The 16,068-nt window shown below is 36.1% G+C and overlaps 1 protein-coding gene across 7 annotated transcripts in view; it reads left to right on the top strand.

Moving 5' to 3' along the window:
• The first annotated feature begins 1,632 nt into the window (after positions 1 to 1,632).
• magi3b (membrane associated guanylate kinase, WW and PDZ domain containing 3b) overlaps positions 1,633 to 16,068 on the top strand; it is a 277,434-nt gene continuing 262,998 nt past the window's right edge. For 4 of the 7 annotated variants that reach the window (XM_087257852.1, XM_087257850.1, XM_087257855.1 and 1 more), the window contains exons 1-2: positions 1,633 to 2,109; positions 2,242 to 2,695. In XM_087257852.1, the coding sequence (XP_087113978.1) occupies positions 2,389 to 2,695 (307 nt within the window). In that variant the 5' untranslated portion in view covers positions 1,633 to 2,109; positions 2,242 to 2,388. Of the gene's footprint in view, positions 2,696 to 16,068 lie in introns of all 7 variants that reach the window. The other 3 variants (XM_087257851.1, XM_087257849.1, XM_087257853.1) reach the window with 1 other exon arrangement.

Here is a 16,068-nt window from a genome sequence, read left to right as displayed (position 1 = left end):
ATTTTTTTACACATCGGATGCCCCTCCAGCTGCAACCCAGTACTGGGAAACACCCATTTACACACATAGACTAAAACCAATTCAGTTTATTCAATTCATCTCTACCACATGTCTTGTGGGCGACACCGGAGCACCGGGAGGAAAACCCACGCCAACACAGAGAAGAACATGCAATCTCTGCACAGAAATGCCATCTGACCCAGCCCAAACGCGAACCAGTCAGGAGATAGTGCTAATCACTGAGCCACTGTGCTGCTCAATAATAATAATAATAATAAAAACATAAGATAGAGCCTAAATGCAGAACAAAATTAATACATGTGGCTTTGATTATACTTTGAGGTCTTATAAAGTGAAAGACCAGTGAAAGAAATTGAATATGTTCATATTGGCCTATATATTTAATCCACAGCTTCAGTAAATGCATTTGTGGCAATCGGAAGCAAGAGCTTTCTGTCACATAATGGTTGATCATATGCCTTCATAAAATCTCAGTGTATTATCAGAAGTAACAAATGTTTTACTGTCGAAAAAGTCAACTACATTTTGGATGGCCAGAGTAAATTACCAGAATATTTAAATTTTTGGATGAACTATTGCATTAGCCACATAATATTAAACAAACAAACAATAAATAAATATATGAATGAATTCATAGTAATAATAATAATTAAATATTATAAAAAATATATAATATAAACAAATAAATGAATGAATAAATTAATAATAATAATAATAAAATATAATACAAATAAATGAATGAATGAATGAATGAATGAATTATTATTAATATTAAAAAATATTAATTAAATAATGCATGAATAAATTATTAGGAATGCTGTCGCCTCGCAGCCAGAACGTCACTGGGTCGCTGGTTCGAACCTTGGCTCAGTTGGCATTTCTGTGTGGAGTTTGCATGTTCTCCCTGCCTTCGCGTGGGTTTCCTCTGGGTGCTCCGGTTTCCCCCACAGTCCAAAGACATGCGGTACAGGTGAATAGGCTAAATTGTCTGTAGTGTATGAGTGTGTGTGTGAATGTGTGTGTGGATGTTTCCCAGAGATGGGTTGCGGCTGGAAGGGCATCCGCTGCATAAAAAAACTTGCTGGATAAGTTGGCGGATTAATAAAGGGACTAAGCCGACAAGAAAATGAATGAATGAATAAATTAATGCATGAATAAATTAATAATAATAATAATAATAATAATAATAATAATAATAATAATAATAATAATAAGAATAAATTTATAATAAATAAAGACCAACATCTAAGATGTATGTTAGCCACGATATAAATCAGAAAAACGCATGGCCTCTCTTGGCTTTTTTAAAATAAAAATTGAATGATTAATATATCAAACGGCAATTTAATTAAATAAATAGAGGCGTTATGATTAGTAATTATCCAAATTTACAAATAATATAGCTCATCAGTCTAACTGTTGCAAAAAATCCATATAACAGAATTCACAGGTAAGCTATGCGTTTAATGGCTTATCACACAACGATTTAGAACTCATCCAATCAGAGTTCAGTATGAACACTTTTGGTTTTATTATTGGATCATTTGGATGTTGTTTAGTAAATCAGTTAAGCTTAGTTTATATTAACCTCCACCTGAGAGCCATCCAGTCACAGGCCGCACTGGCTGTTCACAGAGAGCGCGCGCGCGTTACACACTCGCTTCATTTGACAAACACAAGCTGAGCGCAACAGTAGCCGCCGTGCCTGAAGATCTGAGAGAGCAGCCGCCGCAAATGACAGCATCACCGCGACCATTTGAGGCGATAAAGACATGCTCGACAGGTTTATTTCTCTAGCAGGCTATTCGTCAGTGGTTAATAATGTGTGAAGGCTCAGCTTCAAGCCAGGAATGAAGACGCGCCAGACGCATCCACTCACTGACTGGGCATCGCGTTTCGAAAACGAACCTGAGCTTCGACCGACTGGACAAACCCGACAACAACCGAATACATCCGAGACTGGCGTTATATTCTCCGAGGCACTGTTTTGCTGATAATTCGCACATTTTAATTTCGCCCTAATGACGGACACGTTGTCAGTCTAGTGCGCTTGATGCCGTGCATGCAAAACCTGAGTGAACTTAACAGGTAAACACAGTTTTACTTCGTTCTTGTGCTTATTGTTGTTTTACTTTTGACGTTATTTTGCATGATGTGGCTATTTTGTGCATTTGTTTCGTCGTTTGATTGAATATTTTCATGAACTAATAATGGTGCTAGATGAGGCTTATGGAGAAATCACAGGCTGGATGGCGCTCCGCATCCGCGCGCAGTCATCTCCTCACCGGGTAAAGTGAACGTCTCACCGGGGAGAAGGGCTTCAAAACCTGTTCGCGTAAGACTGCACTGAAACTTTAAGGATTCACGATGTCTAAAACGCTCAAGAGGAAGAAACACTGGTCTACTAAAGTGCAGGAGTGCGCCGTGTCGTGGGGAAGCGTCGGGGAGTTCGGGGATGTTGTGGAGATCCTCGGAGGCGCCGAGCTCGGGGAGTTCCCGTTTCTCGGTCAGATGAACTTGGACGTGCTGGTGTGTCATGTTGGGAGACTACCGTACTACGGGGATGTGTTACTGGAAGTGAACGGGACACCTGTCAGCGGGCTGACGAACCGAGACACGCACGCGGTGATCCGCCACTTTCGGGAGCCGATTCGAATTAAGACCGTCAAACCAGGTAAACTGAGAAACTTTCCTCTTTTTTTGCTTTTTGTTGTGGCTGAAATTGAATGTTGTCAAACAATACTGTTGCCAGGAGAGTTGACTGTCTGGCTTACAGCGCACCTGCGTCGTCGAGGCTTTAATTTAAAGGGGCAGTTCACCTAAAATTAACTGTCATCATGTGCACACAATATTATTTGCAGAAGCAGATTACCTTGATTGCTTGTTGATTTATGTTTATGCATTCAGAATTGTTCATACATTGGATGACAAACAGTATAGTGGTTTGTTCATAAAATTGTGTAGTTCAAACTAGGAACATTTATATTGAAAGTTCAATTTGTAAAAATTAGGGCTGGTTTGCTATAATGGTTAGCATGAACCGCCAACAGAAAATACTTCAGAGTTATTTATTAACCGATGATGTTCAGCATTCATGGTTTTAATTAACATAATTACATTTTTCAACATTAACTGACATCTTTAAAGCCAAAAGCTACATTTATTATTTTGATTCATTGGACCTAAGCTAACATGACCAAACAAGAAACTGTTTTTATTTTGATTTAATACTCCAAGGTTCAGATGACAAGTTGTCTCGATTTTTTTGCTGCCAGATTGGGATTTTTTAACTCCTTATTTCTTGTGATTTTTGGGAAAAAAACATGTCAGACTACATATAGCTTCCTAATCAATCCTTCTTTAATGACTAGCAAGATGTCATCAAGGACACTGCTTCCTTAAATTGACCTCCATTGCATAATTGCACCAATGCTAACATCTTCATTTTGCCATGTTTAAAAGCTTGTACTGAAGATCTTTGCTTGTATTGATCAGCGTCACAAATGTGAAGGAGTTCATTGTGGGGAATGTACATTTTTGAAAATGCTAGTCTTTCTTTTAGGATGTCATAATAAAACATTCCAGATGTGGCTCTGTTTGTTGTCCACTATGAGACACTGTATGAGATAAAAGGATTGATGATTGTCTCCCAATGTCCATTGTCATTTACGGGTCACCACAACACCCCACTCTTTGTGCCAAAACTCTAGTGGATTTCATGTAATCTTAAAACCCAGCATAACGTTATCAAAGATGAGTGAATATTGTAACAAATGACAATATACTCACAGTTAATGTTAATACATCAGGTTACATCAAGAGCTTCATTGTAAAGTTTTTCTAAAGAAAAAATAAGCTTTAAAGATCTTCATGTAATTTCAAGCATGAATGTCTTCTGTAGAACCCAGTTAAAGCTATTTTAAAAGACTTTCTTTTAGTCGATAGAAAAAAAGTCGAAGGAGTTCAGTGTTGTTTGGACTGCAGTGATTTTAATTATCATCTTTTGTATTTCACTGCAGAAAGTAAAGCATACAGGTTTGTAACATCATTGTTGACTATTCTCCCATTCAGGTGAACCAGCATGAAAACCTATTTTGATTGATTGCCTGATTTTTGAATATTGACTAGTATCTTGCTATTCCATGTTATTTATGGATCTCTACCATAAATAATAAAGAATAATGCTATTCCATGTTATTTATGGAAGTTCCACATGAATATTCTTTAAAACTCTGTTAAAATGTCCCTTTGCGCAAGGTTATTATAGTTAAAGAAAACAAACCAAAACTAGAAGTGGGAAAACATTTTCGTTAACTAAAAAAATAGAACTAACCGAAACGGTATTGTGTAAATACAAAACTAACTGAAACTAAAATTATAACAAAAACGTCCTTTATTTTCATCTTTTTAAATGTATTAAATACATGCTGTAAGCCTTTTAGAAATAAATCTATTTACTTTGTGCTGCCAAATGTTTGACCCGTACGGCAGCTCAGTGTGATGCCTTTGGCCAGATCAAGCCGGTTCACCTCCAGTCCGTCCTCACTGTTTCTTCTGTGGACAAAAACAACTAAAGGACATGTCAGCAGCATAGTGACAGCTTTAAAAACAGAGACTTAAAATGATTAATTTAACACATTTTTGCCCAATAATGTTTTTTATTTCTGTATTAGTGATCGCGATCACAAGCGAATTGTTCTTTTTAACTGGATCTTCTCAATGAACTGGTTGAACTAGTTCACCAAATTCACTTGAATCATCTGATTTGCGTCTCCAGTAAGCACTCTTATCCACAAACTACTTACTTTTTAACATGCTTAATACCCTCCGCTGACTCAAAATAAACCAATATATACTGAGTTATTTAGTTATTAGAACCGTACACTGAGATCAGATTTGAGAACCGGTGAACCAATAATACTGCGCATGTGTGATTTCAGCAGATGGTGAACAGAATACAAACAGCACATGACAGCCTACTGTGATTGAACTATACTTGAACAACTGCAGCGCAGGGAAAACGAGGGCTTAAATGGGAGGATCTGGTAAATTGTAAGTTTATTTCCTAACAGAAAATCATAATGGAATTTAAATAAGTGAATCATGCTTCAGTTGGGTTGCACAACTTAATTATAAGAAACTTTTCAGATCATGGCATTGGTTTAACTAGGAATGGGCCTGTATAAGATTCTGACAGTATGATAACCTTGGATAAAAAGATCACGGTTTCACGGTTTTGCAGTATTGTGATTACTGCTGTAAAATATATTCTTTTTTAATATCTGGGTAAAAACTAAAACTTTTTTCCCTTTTTAGCACAATATATTTGATTTTGAGAAATATTTAAAAAAAATTTGGAACAGTAAACATGTCAGGCTAAATGAATTATTGACTTCTACTGTCAGATTTTTTTTTTTTTTTACAATTTAAACTGGCATCTTTGAATATCTGTTCTGCTGGAGATACTGTTGTCCCAAAAAAAAAAACGTAAATAAAAAAATCTTACAAATACCTTAGGCATGGTATTAAAGAAAATTTTGACAGTTTTAAAACCTTGACTATTTCAAACCGCGGTATACATTCAAAACGGTTTTCGTCCCATGCCTAGTTTTAACTAATTGAAATAATAATTGCTGACTACATATTTTTGGTATGTTGAGCGGGAACATCAGAAGATTGACACAAAAGATCAGCTTCACGTTAAAGATCTGAACTTCCCATCACTCCTGTGTATTTAACCTCAAAAGCAGCCTTGCACACATATTTTACTTAAGGCTGCTATCTTTTGCTAGGTCAGGGGTCAGGAACCTTTTTTCAACAAAGAGCCATTTCATTTTTTTTTTTCAATCAAAAGTGTTTTTAAAGAGCCATATGCGGTGTGTGTATATAAAGCCTTTATTTATTTATAAACAAAACCATTATTTATGTCTATGCGCAACTCAAAAAAAAGAAACAAATATGACGCATCACAATGTATGAAGAAAGGACAATTGACAGATTTTTTTTTCTTTTGGCCATCGCCACTCATGGTTGTTTGAATTTACATGTGTGAGGTTAAAATAGAAATGTAAATTGCCATAGTATTGTACCATAGAAATGTAAGAAATATAACTTGCCCTTTATTGCTGTCGCGATTCAAGTTAAACCACAGCACCTCATATGCGTATTAGTTGAAACGTCCTTTTATTGTAAATCGAGTTCTTATTTATTTTGCTGCAGAAAATACAATATAAATTGTATTTTCAATAGGAAACTGATTTCTAGTAACGGGTATAGTTTTAAAAAAGCTGAAATATTTTTGAAGAAAGACAGCTGGAGAGCCACATATTTTTGATCAAAGAGCCACATTTGGCTCCCGAGTCATAGGTTCCCTACACCTGTGTTAGATGATAGTGGTCATGTGTCCTCTGAATATGTTTAAAAAAAAATATTGTTTTTATTTTGTATTATTTTGAATTTTATATGTTTTATAAAAACATAACTAATAATAAAAATATAGAAACTAATAAAACTAGTAAATCTCCCTCTAAAAAGAATTAAAACTAAATGAATTTGAAAACATAAAGTCAAAACAAATGAAAAACTAAAACTAATGAAAAGTATAAAACTATTTTGACCTTGCCTTTTGTGTTCATGGAAGAAAAGGATCCCACATAGACCCCTTGAAGTTGAGCTATTTCTCAAGACTGAATCTGCAATTCCTACATCATAGATCACCAAGATCATGGACAAGTAGTTTGCCGAAAGGCATTTAGAAGCTTCTTTGTACTCTTCCCCCTATAGTGATTGTACCACATGCCCTGGTCTGACTTGTGCTTAAAGTGACTTTATGTCAGAAGCACAGCGCTTGCCTTAGGGTTGGTGGGTAGTAAACACTCCACACGTGTCTCATAATTGGACAGGCGTCATTTCTAAGGACACTCACCGCTTAAGTGTCTATTGATCATAGCAAGTGGATCACCTTTACACAGGACGGTACCTTACTGGTGTATGAGGACATAATGAAAATGGGGAGGAGGACGTGGTTACCATGGACACAGAATATCTTAGCATTATTGATGGGCCGAACGAGTGTATTCTTAGCAGGAGGAGGGGGAAAGGCACAATATGTCAGAGTTGTTATGGAGATAGGAGGATGTTATTAGCATGTAGATGTGAGAGTTGTTGCCATGGAGAGAGGGAGAGGGTACAGAGGGATAGCATTAACTGGATGGTTGATTGTTGAATAAATGAACAGTGTCTGCGACTGTGTGAGCATGCACATCAGTGGCAGCTGAGGCCCTGGCCTTTAGGACACACATTGTATATTTTGAGGTCATAGTGAGTTTATATGTGGGATGTTTTTTTGTAGGATGTGATGAGAATTGTAAGGCATTTATTGATTCTGGTTTTAGGGGTGTAGCTGGTGTGTATGCAAGGCTCAGAAGAAGGTTGTTGCTTTTGAAAACTGGTTGAAATCATAAATCGTCACTCCTGTTTGTCACACTAGCGTTGGCCCTGATAACAGCTAATTAGTTTGAGACTAATTTCCACATATTGGAGGCATTCATTAGCCAGTTGGAGTTTTTAGACCAATTAGAATGAATAATTCTTATGTTTGAGTTTTTTTAAGTTAGTTTATTTCTAGTTCTAGAAACACAGTGGCTCAGTGGTAAGCACTGCCGCATCACCGCAGGAAAGGCGCTGGTTCGAGTTCCAGCTGGGCCAGTGAGCATTTCTGCGTAGAGTTTGCATGTTCTCCCCGTGTTCGTATGGGTTTCCTCCGGGTGCTCTAAATAGTGCACACCATCAGTTCACCGAACTCACCACTGTTTACTGAGTGTAACTACAGATACAGGGACAATGGAACATTTAAAAGCGTGAAGATCAGTTTATTCATCAGCAGATCTCTCGTATGTCAGCTTATCAACAGACCAGCTGAACTTCATGGCTTTAAAATGCTCCAGTGTTCCTGTATCTGTAGTTACACTCAGTAAACAGTGGTGAGTTCGGTGAACTGATGACCTTCATGGCCAATCACAGTCATTTCTGTTGAGCATGTGAACATAATTGCAAATTGTGACAACACTGACTGACGCTGCTTGAATAAAACTAGTAGGATGCTGGTATTTGGATTTAATTTTCAGTCAAGGGGATGTTGGACTCCCCCATCCACCCCCCATAAGGAGTAGCATTATAACATTACATGCTTCTGGACATCAAGAGAAATCCATGATGAGAAAAGGCAGAGAAACTAACTGGCCAATAAACTTGTCGACAATGGTCAACATCCATCTTCATTACTGCATCGATCATAACTGGAGAAAAATAGACACTTTATGACCACAGTGAAACTGACCAATCAGAAGGTCTCTTGTGAATAAGCGTGAACTTTGGCATGTTCAAGAGTACGCTTTAGGAGTATACTTATACCTGTGTGCTCTTTCAGTGGCTGTGCGTTACTAAAAGTCTTCAAGTCATCAGGCATCTTTTTATTCTTTTCTCTTATCTCTAGGAGAACAGTGAAGACATTCAATATGTTGTATTCACAATGAAGACGGTAAATGCTTCACTTTTATTTCTTGTTTTTTTCATCTGAAAAATTACAAGCAGAAGTCGCACAATGTGGCATTGTATCTGTATTTTGTCAGTTGTGTTGACAATAAACACTGTGTTCCATTCGGAAGGGCTCATCCCTATGCCCTAATCCCTTCAAAGTGTTTACTTTCTAGAGTGACAGCTTCCAAGAATGAAGGTTGTAGGGATTCTGGGATCTAGGGATCTTAACGAGGCAATCAAGGTGATGTTTTGACACACAAAAGCACGCTCAATTTATTTATTTTACAATTTATAATCATTTTCTTTATAACTTTAATTTATAAACATACATATTACAGTAGTAGCCTATAGAAAAATATTATACATAGGTAAAGTCAAACTCTGGTCTCACAGAATGACCATTGGAGGCTCAAACAGCTTTCCTGTGCAAAGGATCATGAGGCTGTGAAGTGTTCATCAGCTGTACCCTTTGGAATCTTTTGTTCTGAAGGACCTTTCGAAGTGATCAGTTTTGAGCACTTTACTTTGGAACGAAACTTCAATATGATTGATACATGATTGTTTTTACTCTGAAATGCCCTTTGGAAGGTGATGTTAGCCGTTTGGAACGTCCCAAGAAACAGATGGAGCACCAGTAAGGGTGCAACTCTTTGACGTCATTGAATATAATGGTGACCCCATAGTCCAAAATATGTATACAGTAATGTTGATTTTTAAAAAATAAATCTGTCATGATTTTCAATAAGATTAAGCCAATAGCTCATGCTTTGTGAGTATTTTTGACGAACTCATTTGCTCATTAAAGTTATTTCACAATACTAGGCAAGGCACGTTTATTTATATAGCACATTTCATTTACAATGGTAATTCAAAGTGCTTTACATAAGCAAGAATTAAAACACCAGTATAAGAAAATAAAACAACAAAGAATAAAAATGTTTAAAAACATATTAAAATGTGCTAACAGGTTTTAAAAAAAATATGAGCTATTAAGAGTGATATGTGGGATGCAGCACAGTGCTCATTCGGTAAAGGCACAGCTGAACAGATGTGTTTTCAGTCTGGATTTGAATGTGCCTAATGTTGGAGCACATCTGACCATTTCTAGAAGCTGATTCCAGCAGTAGGGGGCACAGTAGCTGAAGGCAGATTCACTATGCTTTGACTGAACTCCTGGAATTTCCAGTTTATTTGATCCTAAATATCTGAGTGATCTGTTAGGTTTGTATTCAGTGAGCATATCTGTAATGTGTTGAGGTCCTAGGCCATTTAGTGATTTATAGACAAGTAATTTATAAAAAAAAATACTTTAAAATCTTTTCTGAATGTGACTGGCAGCCAACGTAAAGACCTGAGGACAGGTGTGATGTGCTCGGATATTCTGGTTCTGGTCAGAATCCTGGCAGCAGCCTTCTAGATAAGCTGCCTGCAACTCTTTTTGTAAGGCCAGTGAGGAGGCAGCTACAGTAATCCACCCTACTGGTGATAAAAGCATGAACAAGTTTCTCTGAAAACAAAGCATCTAATTCTTGTGATGTTTTTGAGATGATAGTTTTCTGAATTAAGTATCAATGAATACATTTTTGGAAGATTTAAGCTGTTGATTGAGATGAATTTGTAAGTATTTCTGACCAAATTCATTAGCTTACAAATTTTATGTTTCACACTATTAAGTTTAGGGTTGGGCCGATAGACTATGCCATCATCCATCGCCGATGGCTGATAGACAATATGATGCTGAGCCAGCATCGCCGATCCTCCGCCCAGCCCCCGTCGCAAACCCGCTCGCGAAAAATACATACTTAGGCCCGTTTATACTAATACGTCTTAGTATTAAAATGGCATTTTAGAACGAAAAAGCACATCACGTGACCACACACACACACACACACACACACACACACACACACAGCCACAGTTAAACACACTGTTATGCGCTCGTCTGAGCTCGAGAGAGCAGTGCACGTCAGACAGTTTATCAAGGATGTACCGCTGGATCGCGTCTCACTATAGTTGTTAATCGTGATATTTAATTAATCTTGTCTCTATCTAACGACTCTCCTGTCTTTTGAATCTATCAGGTTACGTGTCACAGCATCACTACACTGCTTCAGTCTTTCACTTTCAAACTGGTCTTAGTAATTTTAGTGAAAACCTCAGATACTGTTGGTTGTGTACCTTTTTTTCTTATTGACAAATGGTAATTTTTGTGCAACTTATTATTATTTATTTATGATTTGTTTATAAGTAAAACAAAGACCATGCTGGTCAGGTAGTTGAAACGATAGGCTACAAATAATTAATTTGTTATGAATTAATTAATTATTCATAGATAATTAATTCACTTCCACCTATGACAACGATGCCATCGTTCAATGCGATGTTTCACATTAAACATCGTACGATGCCAAATTGTTTGACATCGGCCAACCCTAATTAAGTTAGTGTTTAGCTTTAGATTTAAGCCAAATATGTGTGTTTTGTGAGTATTATAGACTAATTCATTAGTTCATAAAGTCCGGCTCACACTGTGCGATTATTTATTTATTTATTTATTTATTTATTTATTTATTTATTTTATTTTTATTTATATATATATATATATATATATATATATATATATATATATATATATATATATATATATATATATATATATTTATTTATTTTTATTTTTATTTTTTTATTTTATTTTTTTTTTCATAATCCTGAGCGATTTTAGCATGTCAGATTGTGTCATATGTCGCATGAATTGCTTCATAAAAATTCGGACCTCCTATTCATTCTTGGATTGATGCTTATCGCAGCTTTGTCACACTGCAGGAAAGTGTCTGACATCTTCTGATACTACCAGAATTTCATCGGAAGAAAATCTGATCACAACAGGTATCAAGTGGCTGTCATTAAACATGTTAAACCAAAGATCTAGGTCTAGAATTTCAGTAATATTTTAGGATTTCCCAAATTTGTCTCAGATAACAAAATTGTGGCTGAAATCCCACCGTGTGAGCAGAGCTTTAGTTATTTTAATCACACAATTGTGAAGTTCATGTGTTTTTGGAATATTTAAGCTAGTAGCTCTTGTTTGCGCTTAATTTGTGAGTATTTTTAGGCAAATCATTTGCTCGTGAGAGTTAATTACTTCACACTTCAATAAAAGTCAATAAAAAATAATACAAATTTTAGCCATTGGGATTAATACTGATTTATTAGTATTTTGACCAATTCATCAGCTTATAACAGCTATTTGTATTAGACTATTACGTTTTAAACTAATAACTTGTGTTTGACGTCTCACAGCAAGAAGGAAGCTGGTTCAAGTACTGGCTGGGTCAGTTTGCATTTCTGTGTGGAGTTTGCATGGTCTAATGTTCACATGAGTTTCCTACGGGTGCTCCGGTTTCCCGCACAGTCTAAAGACATGCTATGATAAATATAATTAATTAGTGTATGTGTTAACAAGTGTATGGATGTTTTCCAGTACTGGGTTGCATCTGGAAGAGCATCCGCTGTGTAAAACCTATGCTGGAGAAGTTGGCGGTTCATTCCGCTGTGGCGACCCCTGATGAATAAAGTAACTAAGTCAAAGAAAAACTTGTGTTTGAGACTGATTTGTGACTATCGCTAACTTAGGTAAAACAATGTATTATTATGATTATTGTCATTTTTCAGCGTATGAGTTTGTGTCCACATGCACTTTTGAGATAATACTGGTGTTTAGTCCTCCTTTCGTCTTTCTCGTTCTTGATTCCATCTGCACAAACACAAAGCTCTACTGAAAGACATATAGACATTGTTTACTTCCAAAAAGTACTGTACTGCATCCTCTGTTGTAGTGTGTGTGAGCACAGTAGCATGTAAGCTGCTCTTGTGTTTATGTGCAATAGTGTCTCTTATGTCCAGGCCTCATATGGAATTCAAAGTGTGTGAATAATACATGCAGTCAGTGAAATGCCTATATACACCGAGGATCAGCTGATAAGAGGAAATGATGCGCAGTCTTTGCCACAGGCACAAATACAGCAGCTCTCCTTCCACCAGCTGCTTCATCTCCACCTTGCCTCTCTTTGCTGTTCTCTGAGTCTATTTTTTGTATCATTGGAGAATTGCTATGGTTATTTGTGGGATGTAATGTTTCTCAGTCCACATCTGAACTTCTTTTGCAGGATAGGTCCAGTATAGTTCAGCTGTGTGTGCAATTATTTTGATCAAAAAGTAATGGTAAAGTGCATCCATGATTTCATTCTTTGAGCGTTCCCTAATGATTAAAGGAAGATACGCTTTATTGACTTCTTGTATTGATTGCCTCAGACATTTTTGAGCAAAAATTGCATTTACAGTAAAGCGCTTAATGGGCGTCTAGACGTTGTAGAGGGGTTGAATGACAAGTCTTCATATTCTTTCTGAAGAAATTGCTGGTCGTTGCATTGTGAATTTTAAATGGCCCTTTTAGTTCTTGACAGATTAGTTTCTGGTTGTTTGTAATTCCTTTAAGTGTTTTTTTCTGCTGTCATTGCATACATCACAATATATTAGGTTTATCATCTTCCCATATTCATGACATCAACTAATCTAGACTGCCGTTCCGCACAGGATGTTTGGCCAGAGCAGAAATGGTCGTGCCCAATTGAGCCTGGTTTCTCTCGAGGTTTTTTCCTTCACTTTTGCTAATTGGTGAAGTTTATTCTTCGCCCGTGGCTTGCTTGGTTTGTAACTTATGGAGTTGTGCATGGCTGGATTTGTTTTTTAGTGTTTGGACTCTCAGCAGCGAAAATTAAACCACACTGAACTGAACTAAACTAAACTTTAACTCTGAAAACTGAACTGACACCGTTTTAATTTACTATAATCTTCTATGTTAAGCTTCTTCTTTGACTCAATATACATTGTAAAAGTGCTATAAAAATAAAGATGAATTGAATTGAAATGAAATGAAATAAATATACTGGATGTGTGGTGCACTGAAACCTGTAACCATTGTTTTTACTTTAAAAAATGTGATTGTTAATGTAATGTTTGGGTTGTTTCAACCCAAATATAGGTGTATAACTAACCCAACTGCAGGGTAAATTTCTTTTTTAATTAAATTAATAGGATGAAATTTAACCCAGTGTTTGGGTTAGTCCATATTTTACCCAATTTGTTTTGAAATAACCCTTTGAAATAACCCTTCAAATAACCCTTCAGTTTTTTCTTGCTTCACCAAAAAGAAAAAAAAAACTGTATTTGCAGTTTTTGCAAATAATTTATATGGGTTGAATTTAACAAACAAATTAAATTAAGCAATGTTCAAGTTAATTTGATTGTTTTAAATTCAACCTAAATATATTTTGCAACCACTTACATTATTATTATTATTTTTGTTTTAGAAAATCCAAGAAATCATCTTTGAATCATTTTTTTTTCGATATCCATGTTTGCAGGTCTCCCACAATTTTAAAGATTATAGTCTTTTTTTGTTCAACAACAACGTCAAAAGCACATACACACAAACTGGTTTGGAAAAAGTCAAGAGTGAGTAAGGGTGCACTCACACTCTGTTATCTGAACCTTGTCCAGGTGCGTGTCCTGGCTTGTTTGACAAGTGTAAGTGCTCCGACTCGGGCCCAGGCGTGGTTGGAAGAGGTGTGCCAGAGCGCGGTTCGGTTGGGTTTTGGCACGGTAGTGCAAAGTGCACCTGAGCCTGAAACTGAAGATGCCATGTCACTTTTAAAGGGCCGTTTCATATGGATTTATTAATCATTCTTACTTTTCAATGAATGCGAAGTGTCATAGTTTATTAAAGACGCAAACCCCTCACTGCACGTCAGCTGATACCTTCAGCAAACCTCATAATACCTGCTTGTTGTGGATCTGTTCGGCAAAATATTTGACTATGTATCACTGCATCCCAACCAAATAAAAGAATATAACTAAAGCAATGTCCACGGTGCTGAGCGAGAGCCATTCTCTTGCTGTTAAGCTGAACAGTTGCATCATCAATGACGTAAGCAAGCTCACGTTCAGAATGCAAAGATGCAGTGTGAGTGCAGGCCATCGGGGGAAAGGGGAGGGTGGACAACCATGCTTTGGCATGGTTCAAGGCAACCATGCCTCATGAGAGTACGCCCTAGGTGAACTAAGAGTACGCCCTAAACTCTGCATGAGCAAGCGTCTTCATAAAAAACCTGTCTAAATAAAATCTGGTTTAACTTAACTGTGAAATTGTGAAAGAAATCTAAGCTACTCTACAGTAGAACATGCATCAAAGTACTATTAAAAAATCCAATTAATAAACTTTTTTTTAAACTGTTTTAATGTTAAGATAACAAAATTATATAGAAGGAAAAATAAAGTATTTGTCTTACAGTTTCTAAAAATATAAGTTAATGAGTATCAATATAAGTGAATGCAAAATACTGTATAAATGTTATTGTAACATTTAGATTAGTTTGAACATTTAACCTTAAAAGCATACTAATAAATAATTAACCTTAGCTTTAAATGAAGTGATTAACCTTTGACTAGTGCTTTATGTAATTTAAGAGGAAACAACTGAAAGTGGTCATTTTAATTGAGTTCATAACATAAAATGGTACTACCGTGTTCAAGTCATGCTAGAATGCTCATATTTTTGAGTTAAGTGCACATGAACGCCAACACCAGTTTGTAATTATCAGCAGGGAGACTTGGAGGAAATAAATTATTAATCATAAGCTTTTGTATGCATCCTGTGCATCATTGATGAAGAGTAACTCTAAAGCTTGCCAGAAAATATTCTTATTTTTTGCTGATTTATGAGAAGACCGATGTGTTTGTCCAGACTGCATTTCCAATCATTTCTGTTGTGGCAAGCATGAGAATGATAAATGGACAGATGAAGCATTGATTGCTGTGTGTCTTTTACTCTGTTATTTTGCATTAGCTCTAAAATATTTTCCAGAAGTACAAGATAGACAGAAATATGAAAATGTCCAGGAAATTCATGAGTGAAATCACTTAAATGAACGTATCATATTGTAAGCAAGATTTTCTGACCCATAAACAACAACAACAACAACAACAAAAAATGTTTACCTGCTGATTTACCTGCTTGTTGTCAATGTATTACTTTATTAATAATAATATTAATAGATACTTATTAATCTTCTTCTTCTTCAGTTGTTAAAATGCAATTTTAGTGAGTCTTATGCTCTTTGTTATTTCACATTAGCTCTATAGTTTACGACAAAAACGTTCTAATTTGGTCAACCTCTTTTAATCTAGGCCTTTTTAAACAGTAGTCATCTTAATGTAATGTCCATGGCATGATTTATGCACATGACGTATGCCAGTTTGATATTAGTTTATATTAGCTCTCTCTCTCTCTCTCTCTCTCTCTCTCTTTCTCTCTCTCTCTCGTTAACTTGCTTAAATACGTGTGCTATATGACAATATAAAAGCTTTTTTAGTCCTCGTGTATGAGATTTAAGGTTTGCAACTCTGCTGAAGTCTTCTTCTTCTTATCATTATTATTATTATTAAATTGTT

Source organism: Danio rerio, chromosome 6 (genome assembly GCF_052040795.2).
Source record: "Danio rerio strain M-AB ecotype USA chromosome 6, GRCz13ab, whole genome shotgun sequence".
Taxonomy (NCBI): Eukaryota; Metazoa; Chordata; class Actinopteri; order Cypriniformes; family Danionidae; genus Danio; species Danio rerio.
This window is presented reverse-complemented; position numbering and strand designations above follow the sequence as displayed.